The sequence below is a fragment of the Mesocricetus auratus genome, unplaced genomic scaffold (genome assembly GCF_017639785.1).
Source record: "Mesocricetus auratus isolate SY011 unplaced genomic scaffold, BCM_Maur_2.0 Super-Scaffold_100004, whole genome shotgun sequence".
In the NCBI taxonomy this organism is placed as follows: Eukaryota; Metazoa; Chordata; class Mammalia; order Rodentia; family Cricetidae; genus Mesocricetus; species Mesocricetus auratus.
Genome location: NW_024429189.1, coordinates 45629824 through 45656051, shown reverse-complemented (window position 1 = coordinate 45656051; position 26228 = coordinate 45629824). Strand labels below are relative to the sequence as shown.

General features: G+C 41.0%; 1 protein-coding gene across 2 annotated transcripts in view; it reads left to right on the top strand.

The window, feature by feature from the left end:
• Positions 1-26228, top strand: part of Ccdc141 (coiled-coil domain containing 141) — a 160737-nt gene that overhangs the window by 81910 nt on the left and 52599 nt on the right. For both annotated transcript variants that reach the window (XM_040745675.1, XM_013122082.3), the window contains exons 7-8: positions 902-1096; positions 12696-12868. In XM_040745675.1, the coding sequence (XP_040601609.1) occupies positions 902-1096; positions 12696-12868 (368 nt within the window). The remainder of the gene's footprint in view (positions 1-901; positions 1097-12695; positions 12869-26228) is intronic.

The window sequence follows — 26228 nt, the reverse complement described above, 5'->3', positions numbered from 1 at the left end:
AGAAATTAGCCCAAATACTGGTTTATTCCAACTTGTATATTCTTCTTTATTGGTTGTGCTTTTAACCCTCGTGCCACATAAGGCTGAAAGCTACTTCTTTTTGTGACGTGCTTGTGTGCCATTAAGTGTGAGGCATTAGTAGATTAAACTAGGACCAAGATGAAAATACTGCATGATGGTGGGTATTTGTTTTACCATGAGTCATGAATCTCAATCTCCATGTGTAGGCTAATGCAAAAACAATAGCCATAGACATGTAATTTCTCTTCCTTTGTTGTACATATTTGCTCTGTTGACAAGGAGACTGAATGTGGGACAGATACTTTTTCTTTAATAGAACAAAATGAGTTTGTTTAGGGTTAGAGGCAACGGGAATGGATGTGATCTGCATTGAGGGTGATCCATCAGTCACTCTACCATTTTCCCTCTCACATTCTCTTCTTCAGGAGCCTGTTGTCTGTGTCCATTTCCATTATGACTACATGTTGGTACTCAAACCTATGATGTAGCATTGGCTTCCACATGATTAATTAGATGTTATGGATTGGAAAATATAATGACAGATTTCTGATACATGTACCCTGAATCTTATCAGGGATTACAAAGTGGGTGTCTTAGTTCTAGTCACTGTAACTTGAGATAACATAGGCAAAGTCTGATAAACAATAGCAGTGCATTTTTCATGATTCTGGAGGTCAGGAAGGGACAAGTGTTCTGTTGTGGTGAGGGCTGTCTCCTGGGATGCAGACTAACTTCCCCTTGTGCTCTCACCCTATGACCTAACTTCCCAAGGCTCCACATCCTAAACCCATGTGAACTTTTGGATTTGGAGAGGGAGGGACAAACACTGAATTCATGACAGGGTCTGCATTCGGTCACTAAAGGGTATGTTCTCTTGTAGGAATGGAATTCCACCATAGAGAAGCTGAAGAGCCAAGCTCTGGAGATTCTACTGTCTAAGGACTTCACAGAAAAGGAACATCTTCAACTCTCTAACCAGAAACTGAATCGGCTCCAAGAAGAGTTTGGTAGACTCATGGTGGAAAGAAAAACCTGGTTAATGATGGCAAATGACTTTTTTAACAGTGCTAATGAGGTCAGTGTGAGATCAAGATGATAGTCTTAAGCACATGGGCTAACCAATAAGAGAACCATTGTGTCAGCCGGTCAGGACTTTCACAGAGAGACAAATTCCATGTAGAATATCAAACTGATAGGTGTACAAAAGAATTTTAAAATCATATTCATTGTGGTTGCTGGTTGTTTTTCAAAACTAAGAGATAGTGTTTTGATGTGATGTGTACAGTGTTAATTGTAGACACCATTGATCCTAGCACTCAGGAGGCTGTGAGGTTGAGGCCAGCCTGATCTGTAGATTCCAGGCCAGTTACTTAGTGAGGCTCTGTCTTTAAAAACAAACAAGCAAACAAAAAACAAATAAACCGCAACAAAATAACATAAAAAAGTTTCCTCTTAGAGCTGCCATCGGTCTGTTAGTAGGAGACACTGTTCTCCACATTAAAATGTTTCTTCCAGAGATGAGAAAATATAAACTTTACCAGGTTAAAAAGGAACTTTAACAGTGTTACCAAAACACCTATTGTTGTTTGTCTTGAAGAATATTTCAGACTGGCCCCACCTCCCAAGGTAGCTGAGGATGGCCTTGGCCTGACCTTTCTGTGTCTGCCTCCTTAGTACTGGGGTTGTAGACATGCATCACCACACCCAGGATATATAGTAGCTGGGATTTGTGCTTGCTAAGCCAGAACTCTGCCACTTGAGCTATATCCCTGACCCAGTTTTGTTCTTTTAAAACATGTTTTTCTTTAGCTTGTTAGGTAGAAATGCGCAGATATTATGTCTTCTGTGCATATGGAGTCCTAAGTTCATTCTGCCTGGGACTTACAAGAAGTAGTCTTGGTTAATTATGAGCTTTTGGGGGGTCTCACTGTCTTAATGCAGGAAACAGATACATCACATAGCTGGAAATACTGAACTAAGTAGATGTTAATTGCTAGTTATTTTTCTCCTTAGCAGCCCAATTTTGAAGTAAGAAGTTTTAAATTTTCCATTGCACCTTTACTCTGCAGAATGAGTGAGCTGTTTTCATGACGGCTGTTATTGCTGCTCAGGGAAAGAGTAATAGAATATATTCTATAAAACAATGCTTCCAGTAGAAGCTGCATAGCTCATAGCCTTGCAAACTGTCTATCATTCTCTCTCTCTCTCTCTCTCTCTCTCTCTCTCTCTCTCTCTCTCTCTCTCTCTCTCTCTCTCTCTCTCTCTCTCTCTCTCCTCTCTCTCTTTCTCCCTCTCTCTCTTTCTCCCTTCCTCCCTCTCCCTCTCTCTTCCTCTCCTGCCCTCCCTCTCCCTCCCCCACCTCCCTATCCCACACTCTCTTGTTCTCTCATTATATCAGTTTCTCCGCATTCATTATTTGACACATTGCCTTGGCCATTTGTCATCTGTGTTCTCAGGGCCTGAGGGAACTTGTAAAAGCTGAAAAAGATGAGCTTGTGGAGGAGAGAAGGAGGAGGGAGACAGGAAGGAGGAAGGTGGGTGGGGGAGACAAGAGAAGACTATTTGAATCTCATACACAATGCAAGTCTGCTCTAGAGAAGAGAATGCAGAAGAGTAGATTCCTGAACTCCCTGTGTCCCACCGCATGCCAACTATTCAAAGTACCAAGTTGACTGGCATTTACCTGTGCTATACTCTGTAGCCAGTGGTTCTCAGAAAGGTTTAGAGTTCTTTCTTTTTAAGGAAATTATTTCCAATTAAAAACTAATAATGCAGTGTGAAAGGTGATGGATATGGGAATTGGAACAGAACCAGAGTTTGTAGAGTGGAGGGTTAATCATGCATACACATGTACTGTTTCTATGTTAGTAAGATAAAATAAATGATTTAATTATGTAGAGAGAAAATCTATGTAAGCTAAGAATCAAACTCTTCTTAGGATTTATAAGTGACATTTTTCTTTTTGATTCATATTTTGGATGCTCCAAATTAAAAAAAATCTTACCGTTTTACCTAGTCTTGTCAGGTAACTCATAAATAAATCTCTGAGGGACTTGTTTTAAATTTATTATAATATCAAGTCTTTAAAATAATTTCTGCCTTGTGGTATTGGTGCACACCTTTAATCCAAACACTTGAGAGGCAGAGGCAAGTGGATCTCTGTAAGTTCAAGGCTAGCATGGTCTTCAAAGTGAGTTCCAGGACAGCCAGGATTGTTACAGAGAAACCTTGTCTCAAGAAACCATAAATAATAATACTACTAATTTTCTAGACTAGAATTTTTGTGTGTACTATTAAGTTTCATAGTTTTAATTTGTCATTATTTAACTCAGAAACACTGTGTTTTCCCTTTGAAAATTCCCTGGGATGTGTCTGGAGGATGCTGGGTTTCCTTGCTGTGAGCATTTGTGTTTGTAGATTAAGTCATGTGGCCACGCACTGAGGACTCTGAGAGTTTACCTGACTTTCAGGCTCTCATGCTGTCCTCTCATGGATGCTGGCAGAAGACTCATGGGTTCTGGGTCAGTGCCGAATGATGGCTGCAGCAAAGCAGTAGCTGGGTGACAGCATGCAAATGAACTCAGTATGTCCCAGTTCCAACATGGGTGATGGAGGTGAGCATGGGCACATGTCTGCCCCACAGAGGAAGGGGTGAGGAGAGGAAGTTTCCACTCAGGGAATCTGCTGTGGATTTATAGCAAGCAGCGGGCCTACTCTTTGTCTCAGGGGGTGACATAACCTCATGTGGAAGATTGCTAACTGCAGAGCCCACGCTGAGAAAGGTGTCCTGCTAGAGGTTAGGTCATTCATTCTTGGCATCCAAGAGAGAGGTATTAGAGAGCACGCATGCAAGATTGGCTGTCAGTGCTGTGGGGGGACAAAGAAGTCCCTGCCTAAGGATAGTTCTTTCCCACAGGAACCAATTCTGCTTCTAATGTGAGAATTATTATGTCAGCAAACAAACTCATTGACTGAAATTCCTTATGTTCTGCCAAGTGCCAATGAGCAGAACATGCTAGTGCTGTGGAAAAATGAAAACTGGGACGGTGTGAGAGTCGGCTTACTAAAAAGTGAGATAAGGGGTTAAAGTATACTTTTAGAGGGGCTGAAGGGATGGCTCATTAGGTAAGAGCACTTGCTGCACAAATATAGCGACCTGAGTTCAGATACCAGAATCCTCCTAAAATGCTGGGCATAGTCCTGTGCATGCCTGGAACTCCAGCATTGTGGGAAATGGGAGAGAGCAGGAGGATAATGGGAGCTTAATGTCAAGTTTCATGCCCATACCTTCTGTTCCCAGGCACAAGAATTCTCTGGGGGAAGCAAGGAGAAAATACTCAGGCCAAGTTCATTTTATGAGCATGCTCTGACCTTCAGAAGGTCAGTATGAATATAAGGATGAACTTGATTTAGGTCATTCAAAGAAATACCTAAGTTCTCATATGAAATATGAATGGCATGGCTTCCATTGCTTCAACCATCACTATTGCAAATGTATTGTCTTCTAGAAGGTCTGGTTGCTTTTAAAAACACAAGTAATCCCTGGAGCCACATTTCTGTTTGACATGAAAACAAAATAATTAAGCATGGCATTTGCTGTAGGCTTTTTCTCCATTTACATAGCTCTCATTTTACCATTTAAAAATAAATGTATTTTAAGTACATTGGTAAAAAAAACAATTACAATGGTCTAATTATTGAACAAATTGAAAGAGGAAACATGCCCAGATAGAAAGCCTAAAAAATATATTATTGAAAAGGAATTTCTTAAAATGATATAAATGAAATCTGGAAATTAAACAAATTGTTAGAAAACATTTTAAAGTTACTTTTAGTGGTACAATTCTTGGGAACTGTGTTCAGAGTCCTCCTTTAAAAAAATTTAAAGTGTGTGTTTGTGTCTGCGCACATGAGTGCAGGTCCCCATGGAGGCCTGAAAGGGCAGTCAGATCCCTCGGAGCTGGAGTTACAAGTGGTTGTGAGTCGCCTGACATGGGAGCCTGGGAACCAAACTCTGGTCCTCTGTTAAGAGCACCAATTCATATTTATTCCCCTGGATCCCTCTTTATAAAATATCCCTCAGAAATATCCCATTCTCTTAGAAATAACTGGAATACTGGCTTTCCCACCAAGCTTCTTCCACCCAAAAGTGTGTTGTATTCCTACTGTTGCCCTGTGTCAGACAGGTATTTGAGTGAAGCCAGTGGCAGGTGTGGTCTCGGGCTTCTAGACCCTCCTGGGTAGTTTATAAGATGGAGTGATGTACGGTAGGGATGTCGTGATGGGTTAAGCCCATGCAGAGGGAAGCACTGAACGGAGCCTGAGCAGGGGAAATGTGTCAAGTAAGGTAACCACTGAGTGAAACAGGGAAGGATAATACACACAGGACGGGGAAAATGCTGGAAGATGCGAGCTCAGGCTGTGCTTGGGAAATATAGGCTAAGTCATTGCCTGAGGTGCGCAGTAGAATCTAGAGGGAAGAGGGACAAAAGAAGTAGAGGCATTCAGGAGTTCAATGAGGAGTGTGGACACCATGCTCGGGAGTGTGTGTGCATGTGCGTGTGCGCACATGAGTGTGTGTATTTACAAGATATAGTGGTTACTATATATATATTATCTACTGTATATGTAGTTGTTGCTATTATCTATCATTTACTATATAACATATAAGAAGAAATAATTAAGAACCTGAGAAGATTATGGTAAGTCAAATCTCACCACAAAAATTGATGATGTCTTCATTTAATATACCTTCCTCTGTCCCTTGGCTAGAATGATGACTGTGGGATTTAGAACATTTTACTTTAAAGCTCAGTGATCAGTCAGGCCATTTAAATCTCAGCAAATATTCAATGAAGGTGGCTAAATTATTACGAAAGAAGTATTAAGTATGTGATGGAAAAATACGGAAAATAAAAGATGTCTTTAACATCCTTCATCACAAGAGCCCAAATCCACTTCAGGCCTAAATGTCTGACAGTCAAGATATTCAATTTTGGGATTGTATAGCTCAATAGTAGGGTGTTTGCCTGGAGTCTGTAAGATTCTGGGTTCTACCTCCAGTACTGCAAATAGAAAGAGATTTTACTCCTACTCACGAGTAAGTACTTTCCAGTAAATTAGTCATTGGTCCCTTAAGTCATGAATGTATTCATTGGATGTCCTTCCATGTGCACTTCTACATTGTATATCTCTTTTGGCAATGAACAAATCAACCTTTGCGGTATAGTCATTTCTTGGCAGATATATTTTTTGCATAATTAAAATCCCCTGAGGCTAAGAAATATGTCTACCTCATTTTGTACTTACCCAAACACTTACAATAGTACCTTCTAGTTAATTATTTGAATCACTGAGAATGTGAAATACAAACTACAGAGCTACTGGTCTGTCGGAGACTAGGACCCTCAGTGCATAGCAGTTCTCACCTTCATTAGAACAGCTATGGCTACTTGCAAGACACCTTCGAGACAGGACCTATTGGTTGATGTTGCTTTCTCATAGGAGAGGAGGGAAGAGTCCTCGGCCCCTAGCATGAGGTTCCAGCCACTGCTTCCTGTACCTCTCCCTATAGTTTTTCTCTAAATGCACACAGCCTCGTAATCTGAAGAGGAGCTAGTGGATATATGTGTGCAGTAAGTGAAGTGAAGGGGAAGGAGCCCATCTCTGACGCTATGGGAGGGTGTTCATCTATGCTGGGGGAAGACTTTCCATTGACACGGCTTCTCTGTGCTCACCCATGCTCCTGTAAGTAACCCCTAGCCCATGTTCTGTAAGTAAGCCCAAACTCATGGGTCTCCCATGTTGGATCTTGAGAGACTCCTACCTTAGCCTGTCCTATATAGCATAAGTAGGCATTTGTTCCCATCTCCCCAGGAAAAGATCACACAACAAAGAAAACTGTGTTGTGTTATTCATAACAGATTATGTTGATCCAAAGTATTTGGGATAAGCTCAGTTTGAAAGTGGGAAATCTTACCAAAACACCCAAGGAACACAAATTTCCAGTACAACTTTTGTGCCATGCCCGAGAAGCTAACTGGAGGTATATCAAAGAAATCACCCATGCACCACCCCTCCGAAGTCTCCAGGCCGCATGGATTGTTTCTTATTATTCCTGTGGAATTTCTGACTGTTCAAGAGAGAGGTTGTCTTACTCATCTCTGTATGCCACCTAGTGTTCAAAATTTTTATGTTGTATGAATGAATCAACAGAGGGTTATATGGCAGATTGGTTTAGTTTTTGAACTTGAGTTTTCTCTTCAAAAATAAGTCTAACAATCCCCATTTACTTCAGATAATACCTTTCCATAATTTTTTAATGTTGGTGATAAACTGTACAGGTTTTAAAGGGTATAGTTGAACTAGAAAACAGACTGGAGGGCCTCACAGAAAATTTTAGAAATATTTGTTATCATGACTGCTACGATAACATATGGGTCGTGGAGCCGCGCTGGGCATGAATCTGGCCTGATACATTTATTAACTGCATGGCCTGGGCATTTACTTAACTTCTCCCTACACCTGGCATCTTTATTTGTAAAATAGAATTCCTAATTCTGTGTCCTTACAGGATCACCGGGCCATCTAAATAAGGTGATCCATGGCTAGGGCACAGCACAGCTAAGTGCTTGCTGCGAGCTAGCCATCGTTCTTCCAGTCTATACGCATTTCATTTCTCCAGCTACTCTAATGTGGCGAATCTTATGTTTAGCATAGAACTGAATCTATGGTTCATAGATGTCACTGGGTATTTCTTAAAGGGATGAAAGTAGAAATGATTCATACATGATTTCCCATATTAGCAGTATAAAGATCATTCTAAAATCACTTCAGTCAATTAAGATAAAAGAAAAAAGAGGAGAATAGACCCCGGAAGCCTAAAATTCTGCTTAATGAGTCTCATTAAGGTGAATTTCCTCAGGAAGACCAAGATTCTAGTATGTGAACCTCTTTCATTCCCTTTTTGATAAAATGCTGCTGATACCCAAATTCAAACCAAAGCTTCTTTTCCAGAATTTTTCAGATTGTGAGGAAAGCCTACCAAGCAACAAAATGATTTTAAACACAGCTTATCAGGACCACTCATCTACCCTGTGACTAGAAGGGATGGGAGTGGGGCAGCAAAACAACTTAGAGAAGCAAGGAACAGATGGAAGGCGGGTAGAGGGAGACATGGGAAAGAAGAACCCAGAATTCATCTTCCTCCAGATCCTGGTCTTCACAGCTTTGCAAGCCGGAGCAACTTCAGCCGTGTCCTCAACAACGAATCGGTTCTCTAGCCTGAGCCACCAGCAGTTTTCTTTGGTGATGCTCAGGATAGGAAGGTGAAGATGCATGTCCTTTACAAGCAACCCAGAGGGACCCTGGCCCTCCAAAGCTGGTGTGACCAGAGGCTCTGGTCAGAAGCCCTTTTGTGTTTCATGTCCTTGGTTAATTTTCGGGCTGTGTCATTTTGTTTTTGTCTAATATTTTATCTCTCCAAATTTATTAGTCAAAAATCTAATAACACTGCTATTTATCCAGCGTCTTTGTGAACCAGCATGGCAGTAGAATTATGCTATATGACTCATGATTCTTAAATCATGAGTCTTTTTGTTATATAAAAACACACCATTCTCCAACACCATCTATATTTGATTTGATGCAGTTGATCTTGGATCTGCACTTAACAAAGGGAACAGGGAAGTTTTTTTTAATTGGCCCCTTTAAGAACAAAAGTCAAGTGGTTCCTAAATGTTTTCCAAATTAGGACTCCAAGGAGCTGACCTGTCTCCTCTGTATGTGAGGGATTGAGTAGTACCATGTGAGATGGTTCAGATGAGCTGGGAACCAGAAAGGAAAATCCTGTCCTTGGACTTTTATCTTTTCCTCCCAGTATAGTCATAAAAACTTGAATCATCCTGGACTTATAAGGCTTGAAGAAGCAGGGGGCTGTGAAAAGAAAGGCCAAGGGGGAGGAGATGTTAATTCCAATAGTCTGTATGAGATTCACGGTGTTCTCACTGCCAGGCAGACCTTCTGCACTGTAATTGCAGCACAGAGATCCAGTATATCAAGTTCCCTATGGGTAGCTAAATGAGAGTGATGGATGATGCCTTGATCATTTCTGGAAGTGGCACATGGATTCCTCATCAAATTCTACACGGGAACGATCAAAGGGAATTTTGCATATAATTTAGTCAGTCACAGAAAGCATAATTCTGAAAGAAGAATTGTTTTAAAGCCCAAAGGTTTGGCTCTTCTTTTTGTATCTTCAGAACTATCCCAATTATGCTTAAAATTAAATGTGCCAGTTAGTTTTTGTCAACTTGATACAAACAAGAGTCATCTGGAAAGAGGGAGCCTTAAGGAAGAATTGTCTCCATCAAAATGGCCTGAAGGCATGTCTGTGGGACATTTTCTTGACTAATGGTTGTTGTGGATGAGCAAGGCCACTGTTGGTGATGCCATCCCAATCCAGGCAACCCTGGGTTGCATAACAAAGCCAGTAGCCATGCCTTCCACAGTCTCTGCTTTCGTCCCTATCTTGAGCTCCTGCTCCAGCTTCCCTCAGTGATGGATCTTAATCTCTAAGATGTCATCAACCCTTTCCTCCAGAGTTCGCTTTTGGTCTTAGTATTTTACTATTACAACAATAAGTAATGATCTCCTTTATGCTATCCTTCTCGCCTTACTCACAGATGTTCTGCCCGTGATTATGTTAAGCTAACAAAAGGAAAAATAAACCTGTCATCTCCCTTATATTGTCATCATTTTATTATTTCTTTATTATGTAGAGAAAATAATGAAGTGTATTCCTGACATTTGAACTATTTGAGAAAAGTATATGGAAGAAAATTTGGCTCACTTGATTCCAAGTTAATGAGTTGCTTTTGCTTTTGTTATATGACTCTTATTTCTAGTGCATGTTTCACCCTTCAGATTATCTTCATTCTTTTAGAAAGTCATATCTTTATGCCTAGGAGACAATGATATCACACATGCATCTAACAGCCTTGCAGTTTTATCTTCTAACCCTATGAAAATGAGGGCATGACTGAGGTCTAAGAGAAGCAGCTGCTGGGGTAGGGTCACAAGAGAAATCGCCATGGGATGAAAGGCAGGCAACATGTGGGGGAGCCAGTCTCAGAGACTTGTTAAAGACGTGGGGATTTAGAATAGCAGCTAGCCATGTCTGAGGACTCTCTGCACATCTGCCCTCATTCTTGGTTACTGTTTAGTTTTCAAAACAACAATGAGCATGGCGTAGCACAGAAAAGTTACCTTGAATTCTCTATCCCTCCTCGGTTCTCAGAAGGACACCAAGGGGTTTTCTTTTTCCTATCTTTTCTTTTTATAAGGAAGGAAGTAGAGGGCTCTCTGACATTTACATGTAGACTTTCCACTTATTGATTCCTTTGGTGGAGCTCAGAGTTTGTCAATCTGAAGTATAAATATAACATGCAACAACCAACCTTAAAATTTAAGTGGGATTTAAGGGAATCCAAGATTATTTTAGCTTTGCCAGAAGTTTGTTTTAGGCACTGGCTTTAAATCTTATCCTCAATTAACAAGAAGCTCCATTTTATCCTAAATTAGAAACCCCAAATTTAAAATTAAAAGTGAGATCTCAGAAGCAGTGGTTGTTCCTCGTTGGTGCTTCAGCGAGCTATAGAAGGACCTGAAAAGTCATAAAATCATCCTTCCTAACATCAGCATATTGCTGCACTTTGTTTCCAACCTCAAGAGAAACATAGTAAGAAAGAATTCTTGGATATCAAAGATTCTTTAAAATGCTTAAGTGACTAGAGAAAGCCAGCCTCAAAGATGTGAGGACATTGGAGGGAGAAGAGAATTTCAGAATATAAGAGACATTTGAGACATTTCTGTAGATTCCAATTCTGTCTAGTTTGAATCTGGCCATTCACATTACTTCCCTAAGACAATACAATGAACTCAGGGTCATATGCTTCACCCATTCCAACTGCACAGCTGAAGTCTTCAAGCTGTCTTCTGTGAGATTTAGCCCAGCCACACTCCTCTGCCTCCCTCAGGTCTCCATTAGTCCATCCATTCTTGTCTCTGATAGTCTGCGATCCTCCCTAACAGTCTTCTGTGGGGGAATTCCTACTCCATTCCCGTGGGCCCCTGCCATGCTCTGAGGTTTCCTACTGAGCAATCCAGAAGACTGAGCTTCAAGGCTTCTGCAGGACCATCTGGTGCACCATGGCACTATGCTGCTTTTTGCTAGAAATGTTCTTTGGTGTGGTATGAAACATTCTACAGGGAGGTTCCCCCAACAGCACCAAAGGGAAGAATTCTCTTGATGTTCAGCTTTTTTTTTTTTGGCTCTATTTACTCATCTTTTCTCTAGGCCAAAGGTCAAAAATGGGCTGTCAGGAAACCTATGAAGATTATACTCTACTTTATCTCTTTTAAAAATTACAATTTTCCATTATTATTCCTGTTATCTTGTATATCTTTTCATCGTGTTTTTATTCTAGATTGTTTGACAGTGTACCAGGGGAGGGGGACAGGTGATATATGAACATGAATGCTGGTGCCTGTGGAGTCCAGAAAAGGATGTAAGATTCCCTAGGGCCAGAGTTGCAAGAGGTTTTAAACCTCCCAGTGTGAGTTCTGGAAATGAAACTCAGGTCTTCTGCAAGAACAGTATGCACTCCTAACTGCTGAGACATCCGTCCAACCCAATGCTTCCATATCTTAATATCACCTAATCCTAAATAACCAATGAACTGCTCCTTTATATTCCATGATCATTTTGTACTAGTATGTTGGACAGTTGTTCTGCTCTTGCCTAGGACTAGGATTCAGTTCCTAGTACCCACATGCCACCTCCAGAGCTATCTGCACAACCATCTGTAACTCTAGTTCAAGGGAACCCCACACCCTCTTCTATATTCCACAAGCACCAGGCACGCAAATGGTATAGAGATGTGCATGCAGGCAAAACATCCATAGACATAAAGAGAAATTAAGACAGTGCCTTGATTTGAAATGTCTGTGGATACATACATACATACAAACATACACACACACACACACACACACATATATATATATTAGCATATCAGAAACAATGACTTTGCTCTCAGTCTTTGCAGTGTTTCAGAACTGAGTTATAATCACCTCTTATGGGCATGTAGATGCCTTGGATGGAATGGGCCAAGGTCATATTTTAAAAGGCAAGGGGGTAAAACCATACTAGTATTTTCTTGGTTGTCTCCCTCTTGGGCTTGAGGTTCGAAGTAGAAGTATAGCACATCAGGAATTTTCCCTTCAAGACTTGTTTCAGAGATGTTCAGGTCATGAAAGGCTACTAAGTTTTTAATAGCTCATCCATTATGTGTGTACAGTATAAAATATGCAAAACATCAGCCTGACTCTCTGAATTTCAGATTTGTCTCTCTGTGTCACAGGTATCTTCTTAGTATAAGCTATTTTGGTACTTTCATTGTGTTGATATTTATTTATGTTGAACTAAGTTGTAAGTTTCCCTAAGTGGAGATTGCACAGCTGTTTTCCAGAACTAAGATATTTTTTGTTGCTATGTTCAAACTACTAAGTTCAATGCTAAGTAACACTGCTTTAATCGCTAGTGTTTCGTGTACACATTGATGTAGAGTTTTAAGCTAGAAAAGCAGAAAATGAAAGTCTGTTTTTCTTGGCAGGCATTTGATGTACTTGGAAAAGCTGAAGCTTACCTTAAGCTCCTTAAATCAGAGGGTTTAAGCCTGCCTGTCTTGGCAGCAAGGCATGAGGAATTACACAGAGAAATTAAAGATGCCACAGCCGATGCTCTGCAAAAGGGAGGGTCCTTAATCAGCCAAGTCGACTCCTGCAGGTGAGTGAAGTCCGCTTGATCCCCAGTGTAACAAGCTTCTTCACAGTTTCCACAACCTGGTAAAAAGTAAGTTGCACAAGAGTATTTCCCCCCTGCTTCTGATGTTTGGCTGCATTATGATGTGGCTTAAAAGGTTCTATTGAATTATGCTCGACCGTGATTCTGAACACAGCATTGCTCACCCTGAAGTGAAGCTGCAGGTCAGAGGGCTGAAAGGTGCTAAAACTTCGGGTCTGTGTATGTGAGGAGGGAGAGGGGAGATGCATGAGACAGGGAGGAGCTTGTCAAAGGCTCCACACCCTGCTGCTTCTCCCTCCCTTGGTCAAGAGTCTTCTCTATTGCCCATTTCCCCTTTTTAGAAACAAACAAACAAAGTCCTAAACTACCAGAATTCTCATTTCCTTTTTACCTTGCTATTTCACTGAACAAAACCCCAAATAAAAGGTAACTATTAATAACAAAAGCTCACATTTAGTGAGAGTCTGTTACGTGCCAGGCACTGTGCCGAGGGCTTTAGGCACGTTATCTCATTAATCCACACAGCGACTCTATGAAACACACGCTAAGATTGTTTTCCTTCCACAGACGAGGTAACTGTGATACAGCAAGCTTAAGTGGCTGGCAAACAGGATCACAGAGCCAGTTTGTGACAGAGGCAGAGGCAGCTTTTGAATCTGAGTGCACAAGCTCCAGTTTCTATGCTCTTGGGCAGAGTGCCAGGATAATTTATTTCCATGAGCATGTTCAGTGTGTGCCTCAGCTTGAGTTAGAACTGGCTGGGGATGAGGGCAAAGGGGCAATGGGAAAAAGAAGAAGAATGCTTGTGGGAAGGGTGGCAATTTGAAAACAGAAAGGTGACAGCAGTTCCTGGAGCAGGTATCATCCAGGAAGACAGCATTCACATTTCATCAGCAGCACTTACATTTTAACAGAAACAGATGAAATAGACTTGTCCAAGGAGGTTAAACCCTGGTTCTCATTTTCCGTAGATATAATTTCCTTGACACTCAAAAATGCAATTTGAGGGATGGAGTAGGTGGGACGAGGTAAACAGTTTTGTTTCCATTTATCCCCATCTTGTTCTTCTTTTACGTGTCTTTTAAAGTGTAGCCATGGGTGTCTAGGTATAGGGAACTGTCTTTCCAGAAGAGCATTCGAACTGGACAGAGACATTTGCTTCAGGGGTTTAGATGGTTGCTATGGGACCCTTGGAAACCAAGATTAGAAACAATCCCAGGTCTCCAGAAAGAGCCAAAAGCTGGAGGCCACGACAAGGGCAAACCCTTCTCCTCTGTGGAACAACTACCCACAACAACTGTTGCTGCTTAGTCTCTTGACTTAGGTGTTGAGCCAATTACCAGTTAAGGCAATTTTCCACTAGACTAGAGGGCCCAGGCCTACCTGTGTAGGCCTGTGTGCCTACAGCATCTGCTTCCTCCCTGATCCATGTCTATCCGTCGTGAACGTCTTGAGCCATACTGAAGACTGTCTATAAGATACAAGGGACACTTGGTGGATGTGGGATCAAGTCATATGATAACCAAAGTAATGAGGCCTGTCATTATCATTGGGTCTCTGGCCAGTGTTCTTTTCCTGGTCAGGTTAACTGCTTGTGGTGTTCTTCCTGGCCATAGGTGTGTACCAACGAGAATGCAGCCAGAGTCCCCCTCCCCTGGTCTCTGGAGTTCTTCTGTTTGGTGTCCCTTCCTACCTGGTACTCCATCCCACAAATCCTAGGAGTTGGGCTTCTCTGAACTCTGACCCCTGACTTCTTAATTCAGTGGGTGCCATCACAGTCCTTGTGTTTTTGCTTCTCTTCTCCTGGTCACACATTGGTCTCCCCTCAGTCACTTAGGGCCCAACGGGAAGTTTAATTCCTGCATCTTACCCAGAAACTGAGTTTTTTGGTTCAGTTTGATGCTTCACTCATAGAGTCAGAAAGGTGGTCACAGGTTTTTACTGGCAAACTTTATCCTGTTTGCTCTAGTCTGAAATACTTTGATGCCTACATTTTTTATTGAAGTGCTTCTATTTTGTCTCCCCCCCACTCCTCCTCTCTCTTCTTCTACTTTTGGATTATCCTTTTTGTATGACTTGCATCTTCATCTACTCATCTAACACAATTCTTTAGTCTCCCTTGTTGTCTAGTCTTGATTGTTATGCTTATCCTATTTTCCAAAGAGGAGTCTATGATTTTGTCCTTTCAAGAGGGAGTTTGGGTCTCAATGGGGATAAAAAACCAGTGATTAGAACCACTGCAAGAGAATTAAATTATATTAACAGATAGCTAACTGGATTTTAAAAAGTTAAGATATGTTTCTCTCAGCATCCCCAAAATATAAACTTGCTTCATAAGACATTGCTTGCTCCATGATTTCATAATTTTACAAATCAATGTCACTTTCATTTTGAGGGAAGAACTGGAAGTAAAGAGAAACCATTTCTTGGCAAAGAACATTTTTGATTCAGAAAGGAGATGCAAAATAGAAATCCATTAAAAACTAAATTACAAACATTAGAATGTCACTTGCAAACCAGAGGACAATGTGGTTGCTGACCTCAATCCCCGCATTCTATCTGGGACGTTGGGATTCGCTCCCTTTTCTTCATCTGGTCCATCTCCAAGTGCCCAAGTTCCCATCAGAGGAAAGGATGGAAGTTTCCAAGAAGGAACTTTCCTGCCGCTGCCACTTTGCAGTGGATGTATTCTACAATGGCGGCAAGGACAACAGACATTCGAACATGTCAAAGGGTCTTTATGGAGTATAACAATGGATTCCTAGACTGTGAGTTGCTAGCTGTGCCACCAGGTGACAAAACACCAAGGTTCCTGTTGGCAGGCTTTTCCAAAATGGCATGGATCAGAAATTTAAGACTCCACGTCAAAGGAGTTTGACTACATGCATTGAATTTGCCAGAACAGTGCTGTGACTTTTAAACCTACTCTCCGATTCTCTGTCCTCCTCCATAAGATGGAATATTCCCATGTAATATTTGTGATTAAATAATACAGCATCACTCCTTGCATATGGAAAATACCCAATATGTAATTACTTTAGGTTTAAAAATCTGTACAAAGAGGCACATGGTTGTTTCAAATGATTGCAGCAGAGACATTCCAAATAGTGTTGCTCACTTAAATTAAACAGGAAGGCTGTGGTTTAATTAAAGGAGATAAGTATTTCTCTTCTGTGAACAAAGGCAGAATTAATTATTGGAATATGAGCAGGTAGGAATTTCAGAGGCCCTATTATTTAACTTTTTACTGTTAATAATAGAAAAAAAACCCAGACTCAGAAGCTTAAATTTGAGTGAAATGAGGGTGTGACAGTTCCAAGGTATGGTTGACGAGAAAGTTTTTGTTGTAGATTATGAGGGAGAATACATCCAGAGGCATCCAGAAGAGTGTAGAGCAGGGAGAGAAAGTAGATGTGATCAGTAAACTGAGCTGGCCATGGGAGGAGAGAAAGAGAGGAAGAGAGAGAGGAAGCAAAGGAGATGGAGGGAGGAGCAGGAGAGAACATGGCTGGAATTAGGACTCAGAATCTGCTGAAAGGGAAGCCCATGAGATGGGGAGTTTAGGGTAGGGAGCAGGATGAGAGGACCTGAGAGGAACCACAGGCACTGAGTGAGCCTGGAGGCCAGCGTGTACTTTAGTATACTAATAGATGCCTCTGTTAGCCATTTGTTTTGAGTTTCTTCTGGTCCTGGAAATATTTATCTGAGATAAAGTGTTCTGGGTAAATCGAGATGTTTGCCATTGCACTTCTGTAAAGAAATGGGGACAGATTCATACTGTTTTTCTATCCTGGAATCAAATAGGTTTGAACACCAAGCAGCATCACAGAATAAATGGCAGTATTGTTCACATTTCCTTGCTTTTTCCAAATCTAGTCTACAGTCTAATGATAATTCTGGATCACTGAGTGGTTTTTAAGTTTTTCAGATGGTAACATCTGTCACATGAGCAAGGGCCATTGCATTATGATATTTTTGTGTATTCCTTTGCATGCAGTTATGATACAAGTCACCTATGATAGAATGTGATAATAGCCAAATTTAGACCCACATCCAGGTTGAAAGCCCTTGACTTCTGGTCTCCCTTACCTCCTCCAAGGCCTTAATTGACATCATTCTTAACCAAAGGTGCCTGCTACCACACACTGTTTGGTATTAAGCCACAGAAAGCTGGGGTGGTTGGCAGTACTAGGTCTGAATTTTAAGTGATAGTGATGACTAAAACAAAGGTTCTCCATCTCTTTCTCTAAGTGCAGCTCCAACTTCAGAGCTCAACACATAGGACACGCAGCAGGACCAGACACCCTCGTTAAATATTTATTTGCCTTTTTTGTTTGTTGAAATTCATTTAGGAGTTACTTTTTTTGTTGCGAGCCTAGCCTTTAATGGCTGAGCCATCTCTCTAGCCCTCATTTAGGAGTTACATGTGAGCTTCTATTAACTCAGATTTTATCCCTACATGAAAGAAAGTACCACTCTTCATTTCATCTTTCATGATTAAGTATATTAGTTATGTCTTAGCTGAATATTTTGCTTCTGTTTAACTTTATTATCTGCTTCAATCCAATGCATGTGACTTCCTTCATATAAATTCTTCACATACATTTTCATTCTTCTTATTTCCAAGAGTGGGGAGAAAAGTGAAAGTTAATCAAGATTATGCTTATTCTTCCCAGAGTTTTCCTTTACATTGGCTACCACTGCCTTGCTTGGTACTACAGATGTTAAGGAAATTTGGGCAGAATTTAGTCCTTTCTTTCATTTGTTCATTCCAAAACCATATTCAATATTCTGCTAAGCATGTGATCCCAAGCATCTAATGTCATATCTGTCCTCATGCTGTTTGCTTTCTGGTGGAAAAAGCCAAGCAACAAAACAATCTGTAAGTGAGGTATTCCTGTGTAGAAGGAAGTACTATGTAGAATGTAATACAGAGGATTGTGTGGCAGGAACTGTTTCAGGATCTAGGGTCAAGGGAGGACTGGCTAAGAAGAGCTTCCAGGAAATTCCCTGGGAGGTAAGTGGACCCAACAAAGAAGAGCAGCGCTGAATCAGGAAGGACAGTGTGGCTGAAGGAGAGAGGTAGACAAGAGGAGGAGAGCATGAAACATGGCCAGCGTTGAGTGGAACTGTGTTGACAGGCTCATTAGTAACCGTGGGAAACACTATCCTTTTCATAGCACTTGATAGACTTAATGAGTACCCTCTAGAGTGTGCACTGATCTATCATTGACCCTATTTTGCAGAATAGGACCTGGGCACAGAGAAGTTCAACTTGCTGTAGAAAGGAGGTGGGGGGGGGGGCTGGGCGGTGGTGGCGCACGCCTTTAATCCCAGCACTCGGGAGGCAGAGGCAGGCGGATCTCTGTGAGTTCGAGGCCAGGCTGGACTGACAGCCTCCAAAACAATACAGAGAAACCCTGTCTCGTAAAAACAAAACAAAACAAAAAAAAAACAAAAAAAAAAAAAGAAAGGAGGTGGGGGACTGGGTTGCTTGTCTGAACATACATTTGCTAGCTCTTGGTCTTTCTCTTTCGATTCAACTTGCACTGATGGCAAGGAACCTGGTTGCTTCATCATCACAGACTCTCTTTTATTCTAGTATGTTCAACTCTCTAGTCTCCACTCAGGCTTCACCTTCCCTGTAGTTTTCTTTGGGTTTGTTTAAAAAATTATTGAACATATTGAAAATGGCTGTGACCTTAAGGCCAGACAAATACACACAAACCTGTGTCAGAATTGCAAGAAGCTACTGACATCTAGTCAAGAAGATATACACGAAGTCTATGTGATTTGGTAAAAAAGGACCCCTGGGGACAGAGGCTATTGTACACAGTACTCAGGGAATGCAGACATAATTCTGAACAGAGACCAGAATAGGCTGAGTGAAGGAGTCAAAGTGGAAGGAACCAGGGGGAAGAGTTTATCTGCAGGCCAAGATGACCAGCATGATCAGCTGTCACGTAATGCTTTGTATCCTGTAATGCAATCCTAATTAGTCTTATTAAGTAAAATCACAGAGTCAGATATTAGGGGGTGGAAGCTGAAAGATAAGAGAAGCAGAGCAGCCAGCCAGTAGAGCCCTTACCTCTCCAATGCTCAGGCTGAATAGGCAAGATCCTGACTCTATGAATCCTCAGACTGAATGGCATGGGCTCCTGTCTCCTTACACCTTACATTCCTCTCTCCAGCCAGCCATATCCCTTCCTGTTACCACCTCCCTAGTGCTGGGATTAAAGGTGTGCGCCACTACAGCCTGGCTCTGTTTCTCTTTTAGACTGGCTCAATCTTGTATAGCCCAGGGTGGCCTGGAACTCACAGAGATTCGTCTGCCTGTCTCCTGAGTGCTGGGATTAAAGGTGTGTGCCACCAGTGCCTGGCCTCTATGGCTAGCTATAACTTCATTTGTTAGACCACCAATAAAGCATCACCACAGTGTCCCCTTTGCTTTTCTCCTCCTGACCCCTTCTGTTCCCTCCTCAGCCTGCTGCTTCAGATCACTCTTAGTCCCCTCACTTGTCTCTGTGTCTCCCCAGTCTCCGGATGATAAATAAACCACCTAAGAAAATGCTCAGCCCCCTCTCTGGAAATTTACACAGTAGGCAGCTTGAACTATTCAAGAGCAGGTATGACATCAGAGAAAAGCCTCATCATAGTAAAAATGTATTGTTTTAACCTTAAATGGAAAACAAAAGCAGTGTCTGCCCTCCAAGAAAATAGGAACCATTTTCTTTTGCCTAATGGATTTGTTGGTGATTGCATAATGTAACAGTACTATCAAATACTTCAGAATTTAAAAATAACTTGGTTTGGGCTGGATGTGATGGTGTATGCCTCTAATCCTAGCACTCAGGAAGCAGTGGCAGGTGGATCTCTCTGAGTTCGAGGCCACCTGGTTTACAGAGAAAGTTCTAGGACAACCACAGCTACACTGAGAAACTCTATTCAACAAAACCAGAAAAAAAAGTAACAGGTTTTAATGGAGTTTGATGATACATTTGGGTGGTAGATGTCAGATACTAAAATTTGGGAAATTATTAAGTTGAGTTCTTATGACAGGTTGAACTTAGCTACTTTTCAAATATCCTCGTGTCCATAATAAGCTGTTCATTTTTGGTCCCGTGTATGTGGCATCTTTGCAGTCTCAACCTGTTAACACTTAACAAACACTGTTAATATTGATGGCTTTTTTTCATTCTGAAACTCTTAGCACTAAGTATATCACAAAGCTTAGACTGTACTAAAGGAGTGTCTATCAATTCACTTATAATGAAATATCTTATGTTAGTCACTGTAATGTGAATTTACTTTCTTATGATGTGAAGTGAGTTGCATGAATCCTGGTGGGTAAGAGGCTTGGGAAGAACAAAGACAACAGAATGGGGCTGACTGGAGAAGTAGGAAACTCTGCCCTGCTTGATTGAGGAGGAGTTCTCTTAGCTTAGGTGGTTTAGGAAGAAAAGACAGAGAAGGGAACATGAGTAGACACCCTCCACCATGAGGTGCTCAGCACAGTGCTGGTCAGAATAATGCCAAGGTTAATCCCAGTATTTCCCTTATGTAGAAAAACATGTGGCCAGTGTCAGAGAAAGCATGTCACAAAACAATCTCAACCCACACGAAAATGTATTTTGTGAAGACTGTGTAATGATAGAGTCACAAATAGGTAAGAGCAGACCTCATATCCACTCCCCCTGCTCCCCCCAACTCCTTCCTTATCCTCCCACCGCTGACTATCAAGTTCATGACCTCTGCTTCTATAACTATTGTTTCATGTATATATACGTATACACACACATATAGACAGACAGACATTCATACAAACCATCTACTGGCTCCATTGAGTGTTGTTCATATATGTACATGTATTTAGGGATGCCCACTTGAGATTATCCATCTCTCTTGGTAGTCACTGATTACAGAGAGCTCCTTATGTCAGGGTGGGGGCTTGCATGGTACAGGGTCTCTTGCTCTTTCATTCTGAGGGTTGGTTTTTCCTTTAGCTCTCTTGGCTTCAGGTGTGTTTAGTTTCAGGTCATTTTATTTGAACTGGAGTACATTTCTCTGTTGATGGCTAGGAGTCTTAGCCTTGCCTTGCCTTGCTCGTTTGGAAAATGGTTATACTCTTACCCAGTGTGGGTGGGATTAGTTCTTTGGTTATTTGACTGCTTTACTCTCTCCTGCAGGATTTGTGGCTTTCAGAAGTATAACCATGCAGCTAGCAGATGGTTTGGTGAAATCCCTGACTGTCCTGTTCTATCTGATTCTGTAGCCCTGTGACTGTTGGGTGCAGTATTTTTCAACCTCCTTTTACAAAGAGAAATAATCACCTCCATGTCTGAGTCCATGTAGAATGCCAGCTGTGGCATTCTTCTTGTGGCACACATATGTTGGTCCCTCTGGTCTCGCAGGGATGTAATTCAGGAGTCCTGTGATTCCAGCCTTACCTACTGCTAACTTTCTTGCTTTCTATGTATTCTTTATGACATACCTACAAAGTGTATGTGCCTGTGTTTGAGTGTGTGCTTATTATATATTTTGTGAAGAAAAAGTATCAAAATACATAACAAATAAGCAAAAATATTGTAAAAACATGCTTTTCACATTTGCTGTACAAACAGCACTTTTTCTAAGTAGGCATAAAAAATAGACATAATGCTTGTCTTTCCCCAAATGCAGACAGTCACAAACAAGAAAGGATGCTGTTGTTCAGGTCTCAGTTAAAGGGAGCAGCAAGCTAAAGATAGGAGACCCTCCCCACCCCATCTTCCAAGTGTCATTTGCCATAAATGGAAAGAAAATTCTGGTCAGCTGATCCCTTCTGCTGAGATAGAGTAAGCTGTCAAGTGCTCACCATCTGGTTCAGCCCCTAATCCAGATGGGCTGCCAATAGTAATTTATGAAAGGGTTGAAAGCAACTTGCCATGCTCCAGCATGAATCATTAGGATGCATTAACTTGGGATTTGCTCCCCTCCCCCAGCCTCCACTTGCGACAGATGCAAAGATAGGGTGACTGCTTCTGTACAGTAAACAGAACAGTCTATTCTGGAAGCAAAAGTCAATATGTCTTTCCTTTCTGAAGGAAAAAAAAACACCAAGCACGTATTCCCTCTTCCTCTGGATTGATTTAATGAATAAAGGCTAAAATGCCCCCATGATGAAGCTTCTAACAAATGTCTGAAGAAGCCTTCTCAGTCCAATGTGTCTGGGTATCTGTGATATTGGAATGCCAAAGTCAACATCAGGAATAATCTGACGTGCCTCATGCTCACACTGCTGACAGGCGCCAACAAATCCATTCTCACAGAGCAAATCCAAAGGTCAATCAATCTTTCCAATGTGATCCTGGGCCACAGATCATTAGCCCACTGGTCATCCCTCTCCCTTCCCCATTACACATAGGCAGTGAGCTTTAGAGTGTGAACAGAGTAACAGAGTACCACGCTTTACTTCAATCAGATTTCTTTTAGTCACCATCAATTCTTCCCCCATCATTAGTTGAACATGGTTGTAATGTAATAGCACTTGTTCCTTGTGAATTACAAAAATCTTTTCATTTATTTCCAGCTCATGTGAGAATGACTAGCAGATTGGGGAATCATAGTTTTCCTTTGATCAAGCCAATTACTATTAAGGTACTGAAAAAAAGATGCCAGTATGTTGCCATCCATGTTTTAAAGGACTGAAAATAAGAATCAGCAAGGAAGGCTCTAAATGAAAATGATGGCATCTGGGCTGATTGTAATCCACAGATTGGGGTCCCATTAAGGAAGCAAAAGGGGGGATAGCGTAGCCCTAGGATTAGGATTAGATACCATATTTATATTCTTATTGGGACTGAGAAATAGAAGAGATTAGCACCCAATCAGAGGGAGGTAGTTTTTCAAGGACAGAAAGAGAAGGAAAAAAGGACTTGCTTGGGTAAGCAGTGAAGTTAGCAACTTCTTCAGCCAAGGAATGAGTCTGTGTTGCAGATAGGAGTGGGGCAGCTTGAACAATAATTTCATTGGAGCAAGGTGACTCAGACTGTCCTCATAAAGCTTTATTAGAGAGGGAAGTGTCTATTGAATCAAACTATCCATGGTAAAATTGCTTGAACCTAACTGTAAGTGCTAATACACACCAAAAAAAGAAACTAGGCATCTTAGACGTCGAAAATTTCTGCAAGTGGTCAAAAGTGCAATCATTTATTCACAAGCCATGGAATACTATTAGGGTGACATTTAAAAATTTTCAATTTCAGAAATCTTTTTTTTCTTTTTAAGATTTTTGTTTTTTGTTTTTGTTTTTTTGTTTTTTTTTGGTTTTATGAGACAAGATTTCTTTGTATTGTTTTGGAGGCTGTCGGACCAGCCCGGCCTCAAACTCACAGAGATCCGCCTGCCTCTGCCTTCCGAGTGCTGGGATTAAAGGCGTGTGCCACCAACGCCCAGCAGATTTTTGTATTCTTTGACAATTTAATGCATTGTATGTTGAATTTTGGTTATTTTTACCCTCATTACCCTCTCTTATCTCCCTTCCTCTGTGGCTAAGACCCCCTTTCCCCTCTGCTACTTTGATTTTTTATGTGACCCAATAAATATAATTATGGATGTTTGCATGAGCATTATTATTATCAGAGAGATATTTACTGGAACCTGTGCCACTTATCAGAAGCTATACCACTGCAGAAAGTGATAAAAGCTTCCCCAGAACACCATAACTATGCACAATCCTTCAGTGAAAAGTGAGACCTCATAACCCTCATTTCCTTGCTTGATGGCCAATCTTATGTAGGTTTTATAGCAGTAACCATAGCTACATGGAGGGAGTTGATGAGCACAACAGCCCTGTCAGGTGCTGGAGACACTGCTCTATAGTTCCCCTCTCCATCCTCTGGCTCTTACATTCCTTCTGCACCACTCATATCCTTTGGACTATAGAGAAGGTGACATCTCCTTTAGGATCAGTCACTCCACAGTCACCTATTCCTGTCTTTGACATTCATGAGTCTACATTGACCACTGCTCACTGCAAAGGAAAGGTTCTCTGAGGAGACCGGGAACAGCACCAGTCTGTTACTGTAAACATAAATGTTTAGGATGCAGTTTGATACCGTGTCCTCTTAGCAAAATTACAGTTAGATTCTGAGTCTGAGTGTGATCCCCAGCATCCCATAGACCAGCTATGGTGGCATGTACCTGTAATCCCAGCAGTCAAGAGATAGAGACTGAGGATCAAGAGTTCGAGGTCTCTAGGTTACATAGAAAGACTGAGGCCAGGCTCAAACAGCTGAGAGTCTGTCTTAAACTTTTTAGAAAACATGCATTAATCTTCCTTTATTATCAGACTGTGTGTTCAAGGCTACAAGGTCTATAGGAAAAGTTCACCACCAGCTCTTTTCCTTAAAGAATTTACCATGTTAGAGATGAAATACAGTGCCTGATAAGAAATAATTGATCACAAAATGATAATCTCATAGGTGATTCAAAACCAATATCAGAAACAGACAGAGCCTATGTTATTGGTTGTGAGTCATCAACATTATAATTATGGTTTTTCAAAAGGTGATTTTTTTTATGGAAGCAATGCTTGATTTGGATTTGTTTTCTTATTTTGTGTTCTCTGTGCCAGAAGAACCTTCAGGGTCTACAATTTCAACAAGATAGTATGTCCCTCTAGTGACCATTTTTCAGACTACAGGCACACATGACTTTTAGCTAGAGAAAGCAACCAATTTCAAAAGAAGCTTGACAACCAGTTGGTCTATTTGTATGCAAGTCAGCAGCAGTCAACAAAAGAAAGTCAGAGGAAAATAGTTTACTGTGTTCTATGCCATGTGTTACACACCCAGAAAAAGTGCAAGAACAGATACCCAGGTTCAGATGTTCAAATATTGCTTCTGCCATCCTGTGACTGGGCAAGTTATTGGGGAAAAATTAAAACAAAATGAAGAGTAATTGAGGAAGACATGCAGCCTCCACACGCATGTGAACACGTAAACTCGTACACATCATCCAACATACACACTCACATGTACAAATGCACACACAAACACACACAGAGCTGACTGAGAACCAAAGAGCAGTGTGAATAGTGTTTTTCTTTGCTGGACTTGTTTACTGAGAACTGCTGTCTCCGAGGGAGTGGTAGATTCAAAATTTGTAGTTGTAGTGAAAGAATGTCTAACTGTAATGGATGTAGGGTGCATGCCGGGGTTGAGGGTGAAGAGCCACATGGTGACCCAGAAGTGGAAGTCAGCATCCATCGTCTTGGTTGATACAGTTCTTTTTTCAAATTCTGTTTTACATTTCTAAATTTTACCCGTACCTTGCAACTTGCCATGGTGTTTTTTGGCACTTCTCATTATCTCTCCTCTCTCTCTGTCTACTGTCCCTTCCATTACCCTTTCCTCTATGCTTTTCCATAGTGCTACATAACCACTTCATCTTTCCCATTCTAGATTCCAGTATTGTATAGAAAACTCCAACAGGTTGCTCTTAGGACACACTTAAAGACCTTCTTAACACATTACACCTTAGCCTAAATCTTCATCAAAGTAACTCAGATTACAGGATACAGTTTTCAGATTGCATGGACTTCTGTCAGTAAGAATTATTTATAAAAGTCTCCTTATGTCTTTATTATTTTCTTTACTGATTATGAATATTTAGATATAAAGCTAATTGCCTAAATATTCCTGGACATTATATATCAGAAACAACATTTTTAATAGTGGCTTCATATCATATTTCACGAACATGCTTGTCTGGGACCCTTGATGTAACTACAAGACACATCCAAGTGTACCTCACTTCAGAGGCATCCTTATACATTCTAGTGACATTACTGTACCCATAGGGCATTTCTGATCTTGTCCTTAGTTTATTACTAATTTAATTTATTTTTCTGAGTCATAAATTAATTTTTGAGGTCAAATTCCTGAAATATGCACCTAGATCCAAGATGTAAAACAACAAGCAAACACAAAAAACCTACCCCCCAAAAAAACCCTCTCAGGCTAATTAAAGAGCTTCATGCTAACTTTTGCTAGTATTTAAAGAAAAATGAATGGGGGGAAATTAAAAACATATCTCTAAGATATTAGGCAAAATGCTGTGTTAGGAATAGGCTGAAAAATTTAGAAGTGTTTACTCTGTCCATAGTATTCTTGCATTGTGAACATGCTTATCTTGGAAATGGTGATAAAGCCTGTGACAGGAGCAATTGGAGTCCAACTCAAGCTGGTTTGAAAGGCATGTCATATTTTGAGCTCTCCTGTGACCTTCATCTTTTTTATCATTTTTTATTTTAATTTTAAATAGCTTGTTTTACATGTCAATCCCAGTTCCCTCTCCCTCC